The following is a 23,844-nucleotide window of genomic DNA, read 5'->3' on the forward strand; positions in this document are numbered from 1 at the left end:
GTGGTTAGGCCCGCCGTGGTGGTTAGGCCCGCCGTGGTGGTTAGGCTCGCTGTGGTGGTTAGGCCCGCTGTGGTGGTTAGGCTCCGCCATGGTGGTTAGGCCCGCTGTGGTGGTTAGGCCCGCTGTGGTGGTTAGGCTCCGCCATGGTGGTTAGGCCCGCTGTGGTGGTTCGGCCCCGCCGCGGTGGTTAGGCCCGCTGTGGTGGTTAGGCCCCGCCATGGTGGTTAGGCCCGCCGTGGTGGTTAGGCCCCGCTGTGAATGGACATGTTGTTTCTACTTTTGAACATTTATATTTTGTGAAATTAATATCCATTAAATTGTATGATTTTCAGTTAATATGAACAAAATACTTGTACCCGACTGCAAAGCCGCAATGAGCCGGCGAAGCCAAAGCCCCTTGCCACTATTTTACCCATCACTATGGCATCAGTAGGTTAGGTAGGTGTAGTAGGTACCGTACCTAGTTCAAAAAGACACCATTTGCATTCTGGATGAGATTAGAATTTATAAAATTTCCTTCTTGATTAATTCGGTGAATTCCGTCTCAACTTCGGATATTTCCGGCCAAGAAAAACTATCCCCTACGGCCACAAGATTTCTAAAAAAAGAATTCTTCGTCAATTTTAGAATATTTGACGCCGTTTTCAGCGTCCGAAACGCGGAAAGAAGCTTTTTTGATATACGTTTTCAAATGCTCGAATCTCATTGGTTCCGATGTTTGGTGACGATTTTCGTTGAAGATAACCAGGGCCCACGCGGGCCTGGGGAACGAGGTTGGTCTTAAAGTATTTTAATTACAAATTAGAGGTGCATATGATGGTGAATCAAACAAAGACGGGTGAAACAATCTCCTGTTGAACTTTTTCGCAATTGTTTATGCATACTTCCGCATCCGAAAGATGGCGGCCTCCATGGTGTGATTTGGTGCGTAAAAGCGTCGAAATTCTCAAAGGATCCAGCAATATCTGGCTTTTCCACATAATACGTACGCGTTCATTCACAACAACGGCTTCGCCGGCTATAATTTCCTGAGGTACAAAGCAATTTGTTCAATTTTGATTACTGTTTTCCATCATCGCTTTTTCCATAGACACGAGATTTCATTCTCCATTCATGAAGAATCGCTTTAAAAATTCTCTAATCCAGATTCGTAACTTCACTAAAATAGAAACAATTCTTCCTTGTCACACACCAAACCGGTCCACCAAGTTTCCTCCAAATCCGTCCACAACTTTTTGAGATATCCTGCTATTTATCGTTTTTGGCCCAATCTCCCAATGGTAAAATAATCACTTGAGACATTCCACTAGCCGGATCCAGATCCAGATCTTCACCAAAATCTAATAATTTCCCTGAAATTAAATTAAAATGTACAATCCCTAAAATGCCTCATTTATGATGAAAGACTTGGGAAAACAGATTCTTTCAACTCCAATATATTGTTGCGGATCTCGGCGCCGGCCTTCTCCCCTTACCAAGGGGGGATTAGTCCCCTTGTCTTTGACTGGCCTGGCGGGACCCGGGACCTATGACGTCCTTCCCGGACAGCGCGAAATAGGGTATTAGGACTAGGGTTCGCTATTACCTAATTACTCACGCTGCCCTGAAATGAGGAAATAAGCCCCGCACGAACCACGCGTGTTGAGACACCGAGCGGTGCGTACATGCAATCCGTGCCGTTTAGATGGTGACCCTGGTTCGAGCGATCTTATTCGTGCCACGCTTAGTCAATGGATACATCACAAAAGCGGTTGAATTGGAAAAAGGAATAACAGGTTTTATTTACACTATACAATGGTTCAAGCAATAGGGGACACAGTGCAGCCTTAAACAGTCTTACTTACTACCCAGGACAAATGGGCCCGTTTCGCACGCACACACACACACACACACACACACACACACACACACACACACACACACACACACACACACACACACACACGGCTTGCAGCTGCAGGATGATGTTCACCACATCCAGGGATGGCTCCCATGCAGCTGCCTCCGGTTTCCGGTTCGTTCTGTGCAAATGGTAAGTAGAGAAGGCTGGAGCTCTCCGCGTGTCGTTTGTACGCACAGGATTATTATGGGGTGATTTGGTAGGGAGCGGACTTCGGCGGTTACTCACTGGCAGGCTATTACCGCGTTTACTCGCGTGGCTGAAGTAGGCGCTATTCGCCACCGGCGCATCTGGCTGCAGCTGTGTACTCGACGCCTCTTCTTCCTCTCCTCTGGCACGTACGTTATATGCGAGGTACAGTTCAAAGCCTCAAAGCGAGCGATGCGAGTCAAGTTTTCCTTCAAAGTCCGTCTCATAAATTCTCTCAAATGCTCACAATGCGCTCGCTCCCTCAAGTACGTTATCTCTCTCCGCTTGCGAGTCAGTCCTCTTCAAGGGCTTTGTGCACCGTGTTATATAGGCACGCCCCGCGAACCTTCTAGAAATCACCAGACGATTCTCTGCACGCCCTCTCATGCCATGTTGTTAGAGCCCTGGTTGGCTGGTGGCTCTTACCGCCATCGCCTCTGACGCTCCGCGTTGACGCCACCCCGACCTCGCACTCCTCCTTCTCAGGCCTACCTTGTGTTACTCGACTAGTGCGCGAGCTAAGAGCAGCAAATGCTGCGGGCAGCCAAAGCATAATAAACTGAGCGGGCAGCCAAATGGGGCGCGGGATCAATTACGCCCATAGAGGTGGAATCGGAGGGTGGACGCAAAAATGAGCGGGACCTAATCTTATGTCTTTACACAATGCAGGTATCAATAAGGGAAATGGCCTGTACTTACACATACTACGACATAACTGCACATCGGATTTTTATGTGAAAAAAAAGAAGTATTTTTTCACATAAAACCGCTTTTTTGCGCGCAAATTTTTTTTTTGCTATTTTCGGAGAAAAAAAATATTTCGCCCTTTTTCGGGAAAAATAAAATAAAATGCCCTTTTTGGTCGAAAATGTCTGGCAATGCTAAAAAAAATTAGGGAATTTGTCGAAATTTTTAACTGCGATCGAAATTTTAAACTGCGATCGATCTCAAAAACAAAACGTTGCGTCCACTTGCGTGCGTTGCGTCCCCAGCGTGTACAGCAGTGAGGCGGTGTACTACAGTGAGAGAGTGTACACAAAGTGTGAACAAGTCTCCTATCAAGATGAGTGCTGCTCTTCGTGACAAGTGGCTGAAGGAATTCAACGCTGGCGGCAATGGGGCCACCTTCAAGTACGTGTCGAGTGACACGGCTTTCTGTCGAGCTTGTGAAAAGACTTTCCGGGTGAAGCAGAAGTCTGAGCTGGCCCAACATGTCCGAGGAGACCGCCACAAGAACAACTTGGCCTTGAAGAAGAAGAGGACGGTCACGCAAGCCACCATGGAGGACTTTGGTGGCGGAAAGAGGCACAAGTGCGACGTCGTGGCTCAGGAGCTGTGCCAGGCCATGCTGGCCGCTGGCATCCCATGGTCGAAATTGGAAAACTCTGCCCTCTGGTCGTTCCTGGAGAAGCACATCACTCTCCAGATCCCCGATGAAAGCTGGATTCGAAAGCACTACCTCGACAAGTGCTACGACGAGGCCTTGGCGGGGATCCGTGCCGACCTCGGACAGCAGCCCATCTGGCTGTCCGTCGACGAGACAACCGATTCGGCAGGTCGATATGTGGCCAACATCATCGCGGGACGCTTGTCCAAGGAGGGGTACTTTCGTCCCCACCTCGTCCAGTGCATGTTTCTGGAGAAGACCAACTCCGGGGAGATCGTGCGCGCAGTCAATGACACGCTGCGCTATCTTTGGCCTGATTTCAAGCCGGAGTGCCTCAAGGTCCTCGTCAGCGACGCCGCGGCCTATATGATCAAGGCCGGCCATGCCCTGAAGGAACTCTTCCAGGACTTGCTGCATGTGACTTGCGTTGCCCACGCGCTCCACCGTGTCTGCGAGACAGTCCGAGAAATGTTCAAGGACGTCAACGACCTGATTGCCACGACGAAGAAGGTGTTCGTCAAAGCCCCGTCGCGTGTTGTCCTTTGGAAGGAGCAGCAGCCCAATCTTTCTCTCCCCCCCGGAGCCCATTCTGACTCGGTGGGGGACGTGGATCGACGCCGCGGTGTTTTACGCCGAGCAATTCGAGGCCGTCAAGGACATTGTGGACCAGCTGAACGATGACGACGCGATGGCAATCCGGAGTTCCAAGGACCTGTTCGGAAAGGCGGACATCAAGCTCAGTTTGGTCTTCTTAAATGCCCACGTGTCGTTCATCCCGAAGATCCTTAAGCAGCTGGAGGAGGCCGGCATGGAGCTGGCCAAGGCCTTCCAGCTCCTTGATCAGGCCAAGGAGGAGCTCGAAAAGATCCGAGGCTGCCGTAAGGAGATCCTGCTCACCAAGTTCAAGGTGGTGCTGCAGCGCAATCCCGACATTGGTGTGCTGAGGACAGTGGCTTTGATCCTGGATGGAAATCAGCACGGATCTGAGGTTGGTGTGCCGGCTGGAGTCAAGCTTGCCGACATCCCCCTCTTGAGGTACTGCCCCATCGTCAGCTTCGACATGGAAAGGTCCTTCTCCGTCTACAGAAACGTCCTCACCGACCGCCGACACCACCTCACCAAGGAGAACATTACCAAGATAATGATTTCAAACACCTACTTTAACCGTTCCTAAAAGGGTCTTGTCAATTTCTTCTAGTCCTCTACTTATCAAACAATGCGGTTGCAATAAAGGTACCTGAACGTCATTTTTTACCTGTTTACTAGCCCAGAGTGCTTAATGTTGTGCAGGAAAAAGCTTACCATTTTTTGTTCTTTTTTTGACTGATTTCTGAAAAACTTGGTAATAATAAAAAATGAATAAAACGGGGGAAAAAAATATTTCGGGATTTTTTCACATTAAAAAAAATAATTCCCGCTTTTCAAAACATAAAAGGCCTATTTTCTTAACATAAAAATCCGTAGTCTAGACATAACTAATACTACAAGGGGGCCTAAGTGTTGCTCGTGGACTAACTATGGGGGGCAACCCTTTTTTTTTTTTTTTTTTTTGTATACAACATCGAGGCTCGTGAAAGAGTGAAAAGCCTTTCATGATCAATATGTGCAAATCTCAAAACCATAGCTATATTGAGGTGCACCTGAATGCATAAACATGGAGACCTTCAAGATGCTCAATAAACATGACAAGGTGAAGATTATATTCAGCCCGATGCTCCCGTAAACAGAGGATACTCTATCAAACTGCCAAGTGATCTCCTGCGTCAAAGTTTCTTGTACAACTTTATTGTTCTTGTAGAGGAGATTATGGAGGTTACGTTTTTTCGCAGCTGTCCACGCTATCCATGCTATCGAAGTTTTGTTCCCATTGTTCCCAAGTAATTGTTCCCATTTGTATTTTTGTTAAAACTGTATTTATTTTATTGTGTGTGTACCTACAGTGGGTCCCCAGGAAAATTCTCGGTGTAAATCTTTCATACCTGTATAGAAAATCGTGTTAATTCGTGTCGTGTCTTTTGAGGTCCGACCGTGTCCGACCTTGAGGCTTTCTTTTTCTCTCAGTGGTCCGTCGATTGTGCTCCAATAACTTTCGTTCTCTGTTTTCCCCAAACTTTTCACCCCATAGCCGACTTCCTTGTTTAAAATCTCAACTCAAAAAAAATAAAAATAAAATTTTTTTCCTTCACTGTTCTTATTCGTTGTTCTTATTCATTTATTTGTTCTTGTTCGTTCGTTCGTTCTTCGACCACGTGTTTCTCCCCCATTTCCCCAGATAGGTTTCACTGTTGAACTTTAAAATGTTTAAACTTTCCCCTGGTATTACTGTATTCTGTCGTATATCATAACACCTTCTTCTTCTTCTTCTTTAAAAGGTTGCTTTCGACTTGCTCACCAAATCTATTCATCCCCCAAAAAAATTCCATGTCTTACAGTGCCTCTTTCATACATTCCCTAAACTCACCTGCACCCCACCCCCCCCCCCCCCACCCCCCACCAGCGTCCTTAAACGTATTTTTAACTCGAAGGTCACAAGAAACTCATTTTGCAATAAATGTTCGTTTCCCATTAATCGTACACTTTCTAAAATCCAATCTCACCCCTCCCCTCCAAATCTTCCCCATCACCCCTCCCCTCCAAATCTTCCCCATCACCCTCCCCTCCAAATCTTCCCCATCACCCATCACTTTCAAATCTTCCCCCTTGCCCCTCCCCTCCAAATCCTCCACATCACCCATCCCTTTCAAATCTCCCGCCTTTCCCCATCCCTCCTAAACTCCCCCCACACCCCTCCGCTCCAAGACTCCCCCTCGCCCCTCCCCTCCTCGACTTCCCCCCTCACCCCTCCCCTCCAAATCTCCCCCATCTCCCATCCCTTTCAAATCCCTCCCCTTGTCCCTTCCCTCTGAAACTCCCCCCTAACCCCTCCCCTTATAAATTCCCCCCTCACCCCTCCCCTTCAAATCTCCCCACCCTCATTTCTTCTCCATTTCCCCCCTTCTCACCCCTCCTCCTCAAAGCGTCCTCCCCGCTTCTCCCCCCTTCCAACTCTCACCTCCATCTCCCCCAACCTTCTGCTTCGCTCTTCCCCCTCCTCAAATAACACCTCATTTTGCCTCACCCAATCACCAAAACCTTTTGTCCGCCCCATCCATCCCTTTCTCCGAACTATTCTGAAATCTGCTGCAACCCTCTTATGGTTAAACTGCCAAAATAAAGACACTCTGCTCACCTTCACTCCTTCATTCCTCTTTTCTCCCTCCTCTGGAACAAACTCCCTCACTCTCTTCAATCCCACTCCTCCCTCCAGGTCTTTAAAACAGCTGTTCACCACCATCTCTTATCTTCCCCCATCCAAAACCTTGATCTTTTCGACCCCCGCTAATTTCACCCCAAATCCACTTTTTTGAAATACCAACTTCTTTCCTGGAAGTCCTTGGTGTCCTTGTGTTTATACTTCTCCCACCCCCCCCCCCCCTTCCCACACCGCTTCCCCCCAAGCCCTCTCCCTTCCACACATTCCCAATGTCCCTGCTCTCAAATGTTGTGTTTATGTGCTTCCCCTTCTCTCCCCATCTTGTCTACCCCTCCCCTTTTTATATACTTTGTTTGTTTGTCTGTTTGATTTTTTTGTGTGATAAATGTTAGCTCTTTCATGAGCCTCGATTATATATGTATACAAAAAAGAAAAGAAAAAAAGGGAAGCAATGGATAATGTTGACCTTTCCACACCAAAGGGAAGGGGTTGGAGATTGCTTATGGAAGATATGCAGAACCACTTGGTAATTTATTTATCGTATTCAAAATTACTAATTTATTATGATTAATTTATTCAAAGTATTATTAAACTCATTAATTTATTCAAAGGGAGATTGCGTTTAATAAATTCAATGAAAAACAAGACGAAAAGTCTAACAGAGGCGTAGTTGGGCTTGTAAAATATTATAAACCACAAACACATATGATTAGCTTTTTAAACAGTCGCTAATGCTGCTTATAACGTTAAACAAAGAAATTTGGAGGAATCCCGACATCATGAGGTACGTTTTACTTGCAGAACTGAGCAAAGATATACTGTAATTTATATACCCCACAATGGTTGGAGGTGTGCTCATTTACCAAGCAGTTAGCTAGACCTTGCCAAGCCAGCCGTTCCTTAAGGGTTTTGAATGGAGTGCTTGCTTCACTTGGTGATCCACATTTTAATTTACTGGGACAGTGGGACACCCATGGATTACACCAAATGGCGATTTCTCCACAATAAACTGGTAGATGAACACACACACACACACACACAATGTTCTTGAGACCTGACAATAGATCGACTGTAATCTATATACCCCAAAGAGGAATGACCCTTCCTGCCACTCCCGTAGTGAGTGGGTGTACTGGTAAATTAATATGTCGGTCGGTGGAGTCGGCCATCGTAATGACATCATAAATGTAATGACGTCACGGACACAAAACTGCCGCGATTTTAATATGTAGAAGATGATATATTTTAACTTCCAGGACGTTTGAAGTCACTACGAAGGGATTAGTATGATGATTAGATTTGCTATAATAATAACGTTGTCATCATTATTTCGAAAATGAAAGTACGATCAAAATACCGAGGCAAATTCCTTAATTCTTCGGTTATTAAAATTAGTGCCGAACACCACTCATCATTGATTGATGAACCATACACCGCTTCAATCCATTAACTTTGTATTCATGACATTGGGATTAAAGTGTTGTGGTTATATTTACTATATTATTATAATAATTATTATTATTACGAAAACGATACTACTAAAACGACACACTACTGTATTGTCGTGTGAATCTCCTCGGTTAAGACCGGGAAATCATGAATGGCAATAGAGCTTACTCTGAGGCGACGTTCAATGGCGGATTTGACTATATATGCGTCAGGGAGGAAAGAAAGAGGAAGAAGAAGCAGGAGATTTACCTGTCGGTCTCGCACGCAGGCGTCTTCACCCTGCAAATTAATAAATCACATGAAACGGATTTATGTACAAAAATAAACACTGCTTTATTGCCGGACCCGGAGAACAAGAACGCGACGATAAATAATATATGATCCTCAATTGGGATCCCACACACCTCACTTCGACAACAAGCACATGGGAAGAATTAATCAAAGAAACTGTTGTTTTTCTGTGTGATGCGGCTTATCTCTGTTTGGCTGCAGTGTGTCAGGGATCGTCTGGGATCGTCTGCTCCAAGCGCAGTCGTCCGACGCGCCTCTGATGTTGGCGGGGAGTAGGCCTCGATATGCCCCCGCTCGCGCGCCACTGGGCCAATCCACACCACTGCGCGGCAAGCCTTGTTTGCACCTCCGTCCCGCACGCGAACACAGGCAAGGAAGATCATCAACGCTCCACCATCTGTCGTCGCCCAGCAAGCAAAGGTTCAACGCAAGGAAGGAAAGAAAGGAAGAGGAAGAGTGTCCAGGGCAAGCAGGAGATCCAAGCGCAAGAGACAGTTCCAACGAGAGGGCAGAGGGAGAGATGAAAATGCTGGCGAGCGAGTGGTTTTACCGGCTGTCTCGTGACATCGGTCCTCTTTCTCTCCAATCCCTCCCTCGCTTCCCAACCTCTCGAATTAACTTATTGCGTCCATCCCTTCTCATTGGCGAGCGCTTTGTGCTCCTTCCCTCATGCCATCGGTCTGTGGCCATTCAGCTCGTCGCTTCCTACTCTGCCAAACGGCGGCCTGCTTCTTACTCACCCCTCCCCCCGGCCAATCACCAGTCCTTCTGTGCATGGCTATTGCCTGGCTTGCTCGATGTGTGTTACTTTGCCAACTGGTGATGTGACTGGCTGTGGCTGCATCGGCAGCACCCCAAACTGGCTTCCGGTGGGATTTATTGTTATTGTGGCGGAGGGGGGATTTAAGTGCTGTGTGCGATAATGGGCCTAACTAATGTCTGCAGTGCATTGCCATACGGGACACAGGTATGATCACAGGTTTGACACACCGGGGAATTAGCATAAACCCAACAACTACTTAACATGCCCCATTCCTCGTAATGGGGACGAAGATACACTTAATCCGACAAACGGCCAAACAGAACTTATTACAGGTGAGGTTCCCGATCATGACAGCCGGAGCACCTACCTATGCAGTTCTACCTTTATCTTTATATGCCACTACGCCACCAACATAACAATTTTAAGTAACCTGGGTTTAATTTGTTTGAAGCGGTCTGAAGATGAGGCATATGAAGCCTTAGGCCGAAACGTACTGTATTCTTTGAAGAGACGTAACGAATTTACTTTAGATATTTCATGATCATTTTAACAATCGGTTTGTTTGTGTTTCACACTGAATGAAAAACGTCAAGGTGGAGCTTCGAGATTGTGATATATGACAGGTTCGACGATATGTTTTGCCTGAACGAAATTGGAATCAAAATGGCAGTGTGCGGTCAGCCGCTGTACCACCGTCATATAAGACGTAATGACATCACCCTGTCATGTGACTAAATCCTCAGCTCTGATTGGTATACGTTTGAGGGGACATACATACATGCATATTGGACATACATACAGACGGATAAACACTGTTCTGGACAGATTTGCCTGATGGGCTACGCCGTAAAAATCACAAGCTTGTCAAACACCTCAAATATGTCCTTCAATCCTGACAAATCTTTCTCTCTCTCTCTCTCTGAAAGTACCATCTGACATCCTCTTCCCCCTCACATTTTGAATTTTGAGATTTGGCGATTTTATTTTTGTTCTTTTCTGTGCAAATATGCTCATTCAATTTCAAAATATACTTCACTTCCCTGCAGTATTTAAACTATCTAATGATACAAATGGCCTTTCTGTCAATCTTTGATGCACGTGACTTGGTATTACTTGCCAGTGTGATGAACATGAACTGAACGGACATGTTCCAGAGGAATGTTGTTGTTCCATCCGATTTTCTTCAAAGGGGTTTCTTATTTATTTCTTGAAAGTTATTGATGTGGGGAAACTCTGCATATCAGCATATCTGTGGCATGTATTACATAGGAGCACAAATACACAGGCTTCATACACATCCCCTGTGCTTGTGTGTAAAGTCTTCCCACCATTGAATGTCTTCATTCTAACATTCTGAATAGGCCAAGATTTTACAAAAATATCGAAACTTTTGAAAGTTTTATTTGTGGCCAAATCAACATTCACATCAACATGTAATACAATTACAGTATTGTCTTAAGACGTGCAGCTTTGTTTTTTGGGGGTCACAGGGTGTGCGTTAGTGTGTGGTGAAAGTTAAAAGCACTGTAACTGATTTAAACAGAAGATAAGGCCTCTAGTACAGAGGTACTTCACATATAAGCACTTTGTCAGATTAAGGTACTCAGAGTGGAGCAAACATCAGGAAGAGTGGGATGTTTTTCGCCTTTCTTTCAGGGTCATGCACCATGTATGCTCAAGTTGTCTGTGAGAAGGATTCCTGTCATGTGCAACCGGAATTGGAACAGCCGACTGTGCTTGCATGTGGAATGAAGGTTGAGGAGCTGGAAGCATTTCCCGAGATTCTGCAGATAAAAATAGAGGATGTGAGCTCCTTTGGTCTGGCGGAAGAGCAAAGTGACCAGCCGAATGGTGAGTTGTGTGAATCACTTCTGATGATATCTGTGTATGTTTAATGCCCTTTTTTGTACACTTGATGAAGGCTCCTGAAAGAGCTCGAGCAGAATGGAGGGAATAAAATGTAAAGAGGAAACAACAATCGCAGAGTATAAGTGACAGTGAGATGAAGGGGAGGGGACATGGGCACGTGGGGGTGGCCAAGCTGCGCAGAAGTTGAAGGAAACTCAGGAATAAGAGGAAGGGGAAAGTGTGGATGATGAAACCAATCGATGAACAAACGTAAAGAGGTGAGGTGAGGTGAGATTGGGGGGTTGGGGGAAATCACAATTATCTGGAAAAAGGGAATGCTTTGAAATGGGTTCACTTGGGGGTGGAAAAGATCTTGTTTGGTTGGAGGATTTTTTTCTTTTTTTTCTTTTTTTTTGTATACAAGATCGAGGCTCGTGAAAGAGCGAACATTTATCACACAGAAAGACAAACCGACAAACTGACACATCAAACAAATAACATCGGGAGTGGTAGACAAGATGGGGAGAGAGGGGGAAGGACACAAACACAACATTTGAGAGCAGGAACCGAGAGACATGGAGACATCGAGAGATCTGTGGGAGGGAGAGGGCTTTGGGGGGGAGGCATGGGAAAGGGGGTGGGAGAGGCATAAAACATATGGACACTGCCAGGACTACCAGGAAAGAAGTTGGAATTACAAACAAGGTGGATCTGGGGTGAATTAGTGGGGGTAGAAAAGCTCGGTTTTGGATTTATTTATTTATTATTATTATTTTTTTGTATACAAGATCGAGGCTCGTGAAAGAGCGAACATTAATCACACAGAAAGACAAACCGACACATAAAACATATAACATCGGGAGCGGTAGACAAGATGGGGTGAGAGGGTGAAGGAAGGACACAAACACAACATTTGAGAGCAGGAACCGAGAGACATGGAGACATCGAGAAATCTGAGAGAGGGCGAGGGCTTTTGGGGGGGGGCATGGGAAGGGGGCGGTGGGAGAGGTATAAAACATATGGACACTGCCAGGACTTCCAGGAAAGAAGTTGGAATTTCAAACAAGGTGGATCTGGGGTGAATTAGCGGGGGTAGAAAAGATCAAGGTTTTGGATGGGGGAAGATAAGAGATGGTGGTGAACAGCTGTTTTAAAGACCTGGAGGGAGGAGTGGGATTGAAGGGAGTGAGGTAGTTTGTTCCAGAGGTGGGAGAAAAGAGGAATGAAAGAGTGAAGGTGAGCAGAGAGCCGAGATTTCGGCAGTTTAACCATCACAGGGTTGCTGGCAGATCTTGTGCGACCTGTTGGAATATTTGGGGGACAGAGCATAGAGAGAGCTGGGGGTGCAAGGCCGGAGAGGAGTCGGTAGAAGACAGAAAGACCACCTACCTGCCTGCGGTGAGTGAGTGAAAGGCCCTCAGAGATAGCTTCATCGCGGGAGATTCCAATAATTCTGAAAGCTTTGGTTTCAACAGCGTGAAGCCAAGCTAGGTGTGAGGCAGGAGCACCGGCCCATAGGGGAGAACAGTATTCCATTGAGCTGCGGATGAAAGCCTTGTATGTCGTGAGGCGCTCAGGTGTGCCGAGGAAGGACTTCGCACGACGGAGGATGCCCAGTCGGCGACTGGCTTTGGAGGCCAGCTTGGAAATGTGGTTTTCCCAAGAAAGATCATGGCAGATAGTGAGACCCAAAAGCTTGAGCGACAAAACTTCTTGGAGAGGATTGTTGAGAAAGTAGATGGGGGGGTTGTCCAGTCGATCTTTTCGGAGAGACATAGTAAGAGTGTGAGATTTGTCAGGATTGAAAGACATGTTCCACTTGTTTGACCAGTCTGTGATTTTGTCCAAGTCTTCAGAGAGTGAGGAGGCTGCAGACTGCCGATCTGAGGGAAGAGGAATGGAGCGGCAGAGAGTGGAGTCATCAGCAAAGAGATAGAGAGGATTTTCAAGAGAGTCAGAGAGATCATTGATGAAGACCAGAAAAAGCACGGGGCCCAGAACACTGCCTTGGGGAACTCCAGCCTGAACAGGAAGAGGAGATGAGAGAAACCCATTCAACCCATTCACACAGGGCCACACGTTGACGTCGACTAGAGAGGAAGTCCGCCAGCCATGCGTGGATGGGGGAAGATAAGAGATGGTGGTGAACAGCTGTTTTAAAGACCTGGAGGGAGGAGTGGGATTGAAGGGAGTGTGGGAGTTTGTTCCAGAGGAGGGAGAAAAGAGGAATGAAGGAGTGCAGGTGAGCAGAGAGCCGAGATTTCGGCAGTTTAACCATCAGAGGCTTGCTGGCAGATCTTGTGCGACCTGTAGGAATATTTGGGGGACAGAGCACAGTGAGAGCTGGGGGAGATTGTGACGATCTGAGATTGTGACGAACAGCTGTCTTGAAGATTTGGAGGGAAGAATGAGAAGGAAGTGAATGTGGAAGTTGATTCCACAGGTGGTTAAAAAGGGGAATTAAAGAGTGAAGGTGAACAGTTTTCCTGCATTTTGGGAGTTTCACCAGAGGGGATTGCTGGTGGACGTGTTCCCTGCAGAAACCTTAGGGGTAGGGGTGGGGGCAACTCATGGAAGGAGCAGACAGGATAAGAAAGAGATACCACTAACCTGTCTGTGCAGTGAATGTGATGGGCTCATAGAATCAGCTTCATCGTGGAAGATTCCAACGATCTTGATGCCTTCCTTCCACAGCGTCCACCTGAGCAAGGTGTGAGGCAGGGGTGCCAGCCCGATGGGGTTGCTGTGCATATGAACGAGTCACTGTGTATTTTGAGCTGTGGTTCCATCCTCCAGCACAAGAAAATTCCCCGCGTTAATTCAACTGCACTAGTTACTGTGTATTTTGAGCCGTGGTTCTCTCCTTCAATGTGAGACAATCCCCTCGTGAGGCCAAGTGTGCGCACTGAAACAGACGTGTGGTGAAACTCGTAAAACAAAAGCTTTGTGGTGGATTTATTCATGCATTATTCGCATTCGTCTTTGCTCGGCGTCTTGGAGATAATTATTCTCGAGCAGTCTTGTTGCCCATTTGGGAGTCTGTCTGAGTCCATTACAATTCACATGTTTTAAAAGCCAATAGATATATATCACCTGTCACTGGAGGAAACAACCAATCGGCTCTCGCCTCATCAATCATCGCCGGTTGTGACTATCACCAGATAATTGGTCAACACGAGGCCCTTCTCATCAAAGAAGGATGGATAAAGCAACCAAGAAAAGCTAAGCAACATGAGGCCTTTGCCATTCCAAGCTCTACCCAAATTCCTGCACAGCGGCAGGCATTTATTTCGAAGTAGCACAAGTATGAAAACCCAACTCTGCAAGCTCACATCTGCGACTGTTCATCACTTGTAGGCGAATAGACAGCAATAGTTGAAGGAATGCTGTTCTGTGGAGGAACTCAGGGCATTCAATGCTCATTTACACTGGGACCTTGGTTTGCTGCATTGTTAACATTCATCCATGGGATGGTGCACACATTGATGAATTCGATGCATGCGATAAACCTGATTGTCCAGATTTGAACTCGGACAATGCAGCTCAAAGATATGTGTGCACAACTTTAAGGTATCTTGCCAGTCCAGGCCTTCAATACAATTAATCATCAACACATGATTAGCTCACCTGGAACGTAGTTTCGGGGATCTTATGCTATAGCGCGTTGTCAGTCGGTCAGTCCGTAAACACTTGCAACTGCTTCTCCGAGACTGATCATGGGATTGTGACAAAACTTGGCACAAATGATATTTGGTACGTTGTGACTAAAGTTTGTTCATGGTATGAGAAGAAAATCAGGGTTTAAGGGGGTCTACTGGGGGTCAAAGTGGATCCAGGTATGACCCCCAAAATAGGTATTTGCTTTTTTTCTCTGAAATGACACGCACACAATTTTGATGAAACTTGACCACAACCTTCACCACCTGTGATGTACCAAAGTTTGTTCACAGCATGAAAAAAATTGGGCCCTAAAGGAGTCTGCGGGAGTGGTGGGGGGAGGGGATCCCCCCTAACCCCCCCCCCCCCAAAGTACGTATTTAGTCTTTACTCTGAAACTCCACACACAATTTCAATGAAACTTCATCGCAACCTTAATCACCCATGATGTACCAATGTTTGTACAAGGCATTACAAAAATTGGGGTCTGAAGAGGTATACGGGGTGAGGAGGGGGAGGGGTTGCCCCCCAAAAATGTTTTTATTTGTTTGTTTGCTTGAAGTCTGATGATTATGTTAGTATTATTGTACTTGCTGCCCTGTCTTCTCGCAACCATTGAAATTGGTTTAAAATACCTTTAGTCAGTGTTGTACACTGCTTTATTCCACCAGGTGAGCACCCAGGGGTATTGCCCCTATTTTTCCAAACCACTCCTGAGCTTGTCTCCACTTTCTGAATCTTTTGATCCTTTCCACTCCTCTTATCATATGTTCACATATCATGGCTTTGGCGGATTCATTCCATTCTCTGCATTTGTCTATTGTTGTGTTTGTGGGGGTAGGTAATGACATACCATAGTGGAGATAGAAATGTGTCGGGTAGCATGGACTGTGTGTGAGTATTATCGAAGAAGAAGAATAATACTGCTGTTCTACTTCTAAAACTTCAAGAAACTCGTTTTAGCAAAATCAATGTTTTATTCACTTTTGAGAGTTTTGCTGTATTCTACTAAATGTACTAATTAGATATTAATGACGTTGTTCTGCCGGTCGTGGCTGTAGCTCCTTCTGTAGGTCTTTGTTGAACCTCGTTCAGTTGTTGACCAGTCTCCAGTTGTTCACTCCTCTTCAGTCACTCTCCCAGTCCACTGCTCCAATCGCAACTTTCTCTTTCTTATAAAGGCCCAGACTCCTTTATCCAAAAGCCTTATTTGGCTCCTTTGGCCAGCTTTCTATGTTGGGAGACTGAGAGCACTACATTATTTCTGTTCAAGAGGTCAAATGCTCTGACCTGCTGAGGGGGAATTTGCAGCCTGTGTTCCATCTATGGAACACAGGCTAAATATTGATAGACACAGATGGCAGTCCAAGAGCGTTACACATTCTGTCTTTTAAAATTCACTTCTCTCTTGACGAGCTGTTAGCTTTTTAACAGAGGCTAAATATTTCAAGAGGATTCAAAGTTTTTTCAAACTGCACCACAGAGCATTTTTACACCAGACACATTCTATAATTTTAGCAATATTGTCAATATGAATATTTATTCGCTGACAGTCCCCGGTTTTTCTCTTTTATGTTTATATTAACCATTAATCTAAACATTACCACATTAAATATTCAAACCACTAATCTGGTAATTCAATTTCCTAAGGCATACACCGTCATTCTGGAAGAATTTTGATCACAATACATTTCCTTGTTCATTGACTCTTTCTATGTTGATAATTCAATTCAACTCATTTGCATAAAGATCACAAAACATTTCACCTTCACCAAAACGCAATAATTTCAGTTCATCATTAAAATAATAAAGCATCTGCAACATTTGGCAAAATGTTTGCCTTTAATCAAATATTGACTTTCTTTGTTTGAAAAAAAGGGGCGGATCACTTGTGTTTGAAATTCCAGCATGAAACATTTTTCTTCTGATGTCTTCATAACACCTACACTGTTTGCGTAGGATTTTCTGCTGTTGTGATAGCTGGGCAGAGTCATAGACTGACCCTGCTCTCCATGCAGCATCCTTGCCACTCTTGCTGTGAGCCATAGTAGATTTGAACAAGGCCTCCATCCAGTTGTAGTCGACTTGCCTCCTCACTCATCATGAGCATGGAGCAAGTGTTGATGTGATGTTGATTTGCCAGCAAGATGTGGAGCAGGGATGCCGGATGCATCCGCAATGATGATGTTGGGACCATGGTACTCAGTTGTCCATGGTCCATACCAGGAGCACACAGCAGAATCGTGCACAGCTGTTGTGAAGGAAAAGGCGCGGCCGTTCGCTTGCAGCTCCATGCTGGCTCCCCGGAAGTTGGTGAAGTAATGACACACGTCACCGTATCCCGTAGACGTTGCAGGTAAAATGTCGTCATCCTGCAATTGCTGATGTGATGAATGTTCGAGGTATTCGAACAAAAGTAAGTGATCGCCCTTTTTCATATGTTGCAGTGTGATCCAGACAAATGGTCACATAATTTTCCCTTGGTGAAGGTAAACATCCATCTTACAAAGGAGTATTTCTTCATCATTCTTTGAGAAAGAGGGTGTATGCCAGGATTAACTTCATTTTTCACAAATTTCCCTTTCTCAAACTTCTTCCCAGATGTCGTTAGCACTCCATTTGGGATGTGATCTGGTCTTCCCTTTACTCAGCCACATTTATGTCTGCTCTCAACACAGATTGAATCAGATGGGGTACATTGTAACATGAAATCACTATATTTTATAACAACTTCACAGGAATAATATTCAAATCAGATATGTGTTTTTCACTACTAAACTAAGAATCCACAATTGCTTTCAGGTTCATATAATTCAAAAATTAAACTCATGCAGGTATTGTAACACATCTTCAAAGAAAATAAATGCATTAATAATGAGTATATATGATTGAAATCACAAAAAGGAATATCTAATTCCCAACAAATCTTGCAAACAAGCAAACTATGCATAATGTATTATTAGCATAGTCCTCCTCACTTTTTGTTTTTCTTTAACAGTGTAACTTGTGGTGATATGAGTTCATCGATCTTGTACAACGGACACAGTTCACAACATTTTGTTATGCCCTTACTTTAACAAACTAGAGAAATCTACTGTATTCATTTGCAACATCACTTGATTCAATCTTTGAATCTTAGTATTCATGTTGCCATTGTAAAACATGTGAGCTACCCCTTGTATATGTCCATACCCATAACATAATTATATGTCAATGACATTCAACATTATATACCAAACTAACAACTTCTTAAAATGTGACTAAAGAAAAATCCCTTAATATGTAACATAAATCTGATTATTTGCCTTATCCTGATGCCCCTATCTCCCGGGGTCCATATTTGTTTCCATTCTTATCAACTCCCTATGGTCTGTGAATTGTTCCAAAATACCACAACCAAAGGTGTTAACCAAAGCTGACCAAACTATGTCCAAGGTGAACTCAAAATGCCAGTGCAACAATGATTTGAAGAACTAACTTCAAGGGGTCAATAAATTCATTCTAGAACCAGATCTAATTTTCCCATCCAATAGTTTGCCTTGACACATGTCATATTATAACACTTTAATAAACCTTCAGAAATGTTTCCCATCGCAACAACTTCCCTTTTACAAATAGCCATGTGTAAATTACTTATTTAACTACAATTTCCTCTCAATTAATTTGGCCTAAATGGCCGCAAAAGTGGCTGCCAACATGCAGTACCTTTTTTCTACCAAGTAAGTGCTCGTCCACATAAGACCTCTACCAAAATGTTGTTTGTAAAAACAAATCTGAGATTTCTAATTACATGGATGCACACTCTCAGGACATTGCAGGCTGCTGTTAACAATCCATTACGATAAAATAATTCCTTTACCCACATTCAAATAATTAACACAAATTGAGGATATTATCCTTATCACATTCATTTATAGATTCATTACGTTGGATCTAATTTGTTTCCCTCCCATTACTATAAGGAAGAACAATAGCTCTTATAAGTCTTTGTAATATCTCACTGAATTTACCCAGCATCAAATAATTCATTTACTATCCATTCCCCTACTGTTTAACCAGTGACTGTGTTTAAACTCCATAACTTAATTTGGTGAATCCCATGTGTACAGCTACCACCTATTGAAACCCCTACTGTTGTAGAAAATATCCAAATAAGTGGTTGTATGCTCCCTTAAAAGTTGCTCCTCCATTTGTATGCAACTTAGTGAATACTACTGACACCAGTATGCCAATATAGGTGTGGCAGATTAACAAAATATGTTGCAGGTACACCTAACATCGTGTTCTGAGTGTAAAAAACATAACAGCGCGTTCACGTCTGCCCCTTGGTTTTAAGATTCACAATGCAATCCGTTTTAAAACTCACAATAGTTCAATTCAACAAAATTGTCTTTACTATCTGCCCATATCATCTATGCCTAAGACACATCCATACATACAGCACAATTTATATGCTGATAAAGGTCAAGTTTATATATGTAAAAATCCATGAGCAGAGTACTCTGGAAAGTCAGTGGAAGACCTCTTCCAAATTTGGCTAATTTTGTACTCACTCATTTTTTTTATGAAGCTCCTATCCATAAATAGCTGTTATTCTCATATAAATTCTATCGAAAATGGAATCCCAAAATTACTCACAATTTTACTATTAATTAATGGCTGCTCATAACCTAGCACATCAAATCTGTATATTCCATCACCCTCGACAAAAGAGATAATGTTCATAATCAAATTATATTCCTATCTTATTTTACGAATTTTCTGGATATTCTTGTAAGATTGACACACAAAACAAAAACACAAACATTGACACACAAAACATACACAAACCCAAGCATTATGTATATTTGTTTGCATTGGAACCATCATTAACAGATCAAGATGGGTGTCAATTTCATTTCAATTTCGTAAAATTTATCCTTTAATTTTAGAAACGCTAATACACAAATAGACAAAAAGTTTATGTTTAGAAAACCCCTATAATGTCACATTGAAATTACCCTTTTTGATCCCACAATAATTTATCCAAATTTGACAATACATCCATTTACATGTCAGTCGACCACTGACCTATCAGCATGCAAAAAAAATAGTCCAAAATGCCCACCTGATGATCATGTGACGCTTGTCACTTGGTTTCCAAAAAATTTTGCAAAGCAATGTTCCACACTTTGGTAATTGTTTTGTTGTAAAAAAAAATGTGTTTTGCCCAAAATACTCCCTAAAACGACATTTATAATTGGCAAATATGAGGCTTCCAGAATGAACTCTAATTCTGGATCTTTAAATTCATGTTCCAAAAAAATTCAAATTTTGGCATTTAATCAATTAATTATTAATTCGCTAATAAGCGAAAGTAAAATTCATTCTTGCTCCGAAAAAAAAATTTTTTTTTTTTGAGACAAGAAGCATGAACAATTATTCATGTTGGTCTGATGATTTAATCTATTGAGGCCTGTCGTCATTTGAGATCTGCAGCAATGAAGGCCTAATCTTTATCTGAGGTACCGGTAAGCACTGGTACCCTTGATCTTGGTTCGTCCTATGAACTAGTCTTCCTATTTGAATATGGACAACGTCGTTTCCAGTGTCCAATATTTCCACAATTAAAACATCGATTTCTGTCAGTGGCTGGTCTGTCCACCTGTTCACTTGTATCGCTGGGCTGCATCTCCAGATCCCTGAGTTGCCACCGCAATCTCTGGTCATCTCCTGAAACACGAAAAAATTCTCTGTACCGTCCTTTTTGGAGAGACAAATGGGAATCAGATGGGACAACTGTCACTTTTATTCCTATTTTCGAGGGCAGTTGTGCATTTATCTCCTCCAATGTATCCTGCATCGTTTTTATTTTAAGTTATAGGTCCAATATACGTCCTTGCTGTGCCCTTTTCCTGGATTAAACATCCCAATAATGGAAGGCCAGCCAGTCTACTTTGAACTTCTGTCTCCTCCTGGCTTTCCATTCTTCACTGAGTGTTTCCAATATGTTCCTGTCAAAAGTACCATCCCGTGGGAATTCCCTTTTTCGTCCTTTCGTCCATTCATGCCAGGATTCCACATCTGTAAGTGATTCTGCACCATATTTCTGATACATGGAGTTGATACAAGTACCTCTTTGACTCAAGTCTAATTAGTCTAGTAGGAAGACTAGGTCCCCCTGCACCCCCCGGAGATATACTTCTAATCAGTGTTTCTAGATTGGAAAAAATGTGTAGAAAATGACTAGCTATGGCCCCAAGCTGAAAAAATGTCCCACATACCATTTTTATGCAAATTACTGCTGCAAATTTTATGCAAAATTATGCAAATTTTATGCAAATTTTTGATGAGGAGTAGAGTTGAGGGGTCTTTGAGGGCTTCATCGAGGTGCTCTCGGTTGCAAGACTGGGTCATTCTGAGAAGCACAGCAGGGTCAGAGATCATGATGTTCTCCTCCTCAGTGAATCTCTCCATCAACAGCCTCTCCATTGCCTCACACACTGTTTTGAGGCAAAAGAGGGACTTTGCGTAGGCCTTTCCACTGAGAACACCTTTGAGAGATCCACTTGTTACTAGTTGTGCCTCAAAGAGAATCTCTGCATATCCAGAACCACGCATCTTGTGTCCAGTGAGCATCCCGATGTAGTTCATGGATGTGTGGAAGGGTCCAATCGTTACTACATGACTAGCAAATTCATTTGGCCAGCGCCAGATGATGGGAAGGGCTTTCATGCAGACACCCAGATCAAATGTATTCAGGACCCATCTCTGACCCACCTCAGCAGTTGCTGCCTCGGAACGCTTCAGTAGCTCACGAACAACTGCGTTGTCTGTGATCGGTTGGTGGATAGGCGTGCAGTAGTCGACTGTTGATTTGCTGGGTGGGGGAGAACCAGTTGCAGAGGTGAAACCCCCTAGCCCAGGCACAGGCTGCAGGCCATTGCCATGCCATGCAGGCACCAGGCACAGACCGATCACAGACAACGCAGTTGTTCGTGAGCTACTGAAGCGTTCCGAGGCAGCAACTGCTGAGGTGGGTCAGAGATGGGTCCTGAATACATTTGATCTGGGTGTCTGCATGAAAGCCCTTCCCATCATCTGGCGCTGGCCAAATGAATTTGCTAGTCATGTAGTAACGATTGGACCCTTCCACACATCCATGAACTACATCGGGATGCTCACTGGACACAAGATGCGTGGTTCTGGATATGCAGAGATTCTCTTTGAGGCACAACTAGTAACAAGTGGATCTCTCAAAGGTGTTCTCAGTGGAAAGGCCTACGCAAAGTCCCTCTTTTGCCTCAAAACAGTGTGTGAGGCAATGGAGAGGCTGTTGATGGAGAGATTCACTGAGGAGGAGAACATCATGATCTCTGACCCTGCTGTGCTTCTCAGAATGACCCAGTCTTGCAACCGAGAGCACCTCGATGAAGCCCTCAAAGACCCCTCAACTCTACTCCTCATCAAAAATTTGCATAAAATTTGCATAATTTTGCATAAAATTTGCAGCAGTAATTTGCATAAAAATGGTATGTGGGACATTTTTTCAGCTTGGGGCCATAGCTAGTCATTTTCTACACATTTTTTCCAATCTAGAAACACTGATTAGAAGTATATCTCCGGGGGGTGCAGGGGGACCTAGTCTTCCTACTAGACTAAATTGACTTTGTTTATCCTTGCAGAGTCCACTTCCCATCTTTTCTGTGTGTGAGTAACACTCTATACTCACTCAATGTACCAAATAACTACTAGGACTACACAACGGACTACACCTATACCCACTATCAACTGTGTGTACTGCAAAAATCTCTGAAGTTTGTTCCACCTTATTCAGAGTAGCGTTGAATATGTTGTTTTCTAGCTTATCCCTATAAGCTCCACTCTGTGGTCTCCCAGGATCTCCACCGGATCGAAGTATCTCTCCACCTTTTCAATCGATGACTTCAGGTGATTTCCAGAGAGTCTCCCTGTCCTGTGGCTTTTCCACACCCCAATCTCACTGATCGGTGTTGCAGATGAGTGTGGATCAGTAAGTCCTGTTGAGGGGGGATCAAACAAAATAACCACATATAATATAACAAATAACTACTAGACTCACCACCTTGTTCAATTTCCATGGTTGTCTCCACATTGATGTTTCACAAATATCTCAAAGCTTCTTTCTTGAGACCGCACTTTTTATTCATCCATCAATTGACTTGATAAAATTAAATTTAAATTAAATCAAATCAATCAGATCAGAATCAGAATCAATTCAATTATGCAATTTCAATCAATTTATCAATATTCCTCAATAAAATTCTAATAATAATATATAATAAAATATCATAAATGATAATATCAAAATTCACATTTATCAGTCTGATACTGAATTGAAACCAATGTCTGATACTGAACTATGATATGGGATCAACATTACTCTATACCTAAACCTTTTCCCAATGTTGCCAAAACAGTTCCATCTACCGACGGGGAAATATGATCATCGGTCGTCACCTTTTGACCCATATCTGCCGTCAATTGACAAATCACCGTTCTGCCGCTGGATCATATCTGACATATCTTTCAATCATGTCTGGTCACAAATTCAAGTTTAACAACCACTGAAGGCAACTCAACCCTGCATTTGTGAGATGATCAGGCAAAATTGATCGGACAGATATAAAACCAGTTCAGTGGGAAATAGAGAGGAAAAAAACAAAAAACAAAAAAACAAAAAACAATAGGTCTCACTTTGAATGACACTCAAAGTCCTTGACAATTAAAATGTTGTAAGATTCCTGAAATGCCGTACCAATGAACGGCAATTAATTCATAGCAATTTTCATGATTGTAAAATCATTACCATTGTAAATCATTGTAATTGTAAATGTAATTGTAAATCGTAAATCATTACCATAATCAGAGTCATACCATAATCATTCATTTCAACAAACTTTGAGAATGAACATGAACACCGATCATCAATGATGAAGGGTGGGGAAGGGAGTAGGAGAAGTGGCAGGATGCCAAGGGAGGAATGAGGCTGGGGGGGGGGGGGGGGGGGCGGGGCTCCCTTAGGGGTATTAATACTATGCGAAATACGACACTCATTGTATTATTCTAAAAATAACTGTGTATTATTG

General features: G+C 43.7%; 1 protein-coding gene across 1 annotated transcript in view; it reads left to right on the top strand.

The window, feature by feature from the left end:
- LOC137416771 (uncharacterized) overlaps positions 1-23,844 on the top strand; it is a 146,536-nt gene that overhangs the window by 506 nt on the left and 122,186 nt on the right. The window contains exon 2 of the mRNA XM_078770257.1: positions 10,889-11,083. Within this exon, the coding sequence (XP_078626383.1) occupies positions 10,900-11,083 (184 nt within the window). The 5' untranslated portion in view covers positions 10,889-10,899. The remainder of the gene's footprint in view (positions 1-10,888; positions 11,084-23,844) is intronic.

The sequence above is a fragment of the Myxine glutinosa genome, chromosome 1 (genome assembly GCF_964187855.1).
Source record: "Myxine glutinosa chromosome 1, kmMyxGlut1.1, whole genome shotgun sequence".
Taxonomy (NCBI): domain Eukaryota; kingdom Metazoa; phylum Chordata; class Myxini; order Myxiniformes; family Myxinidae; genus Myxine; species Myxine glutinosa.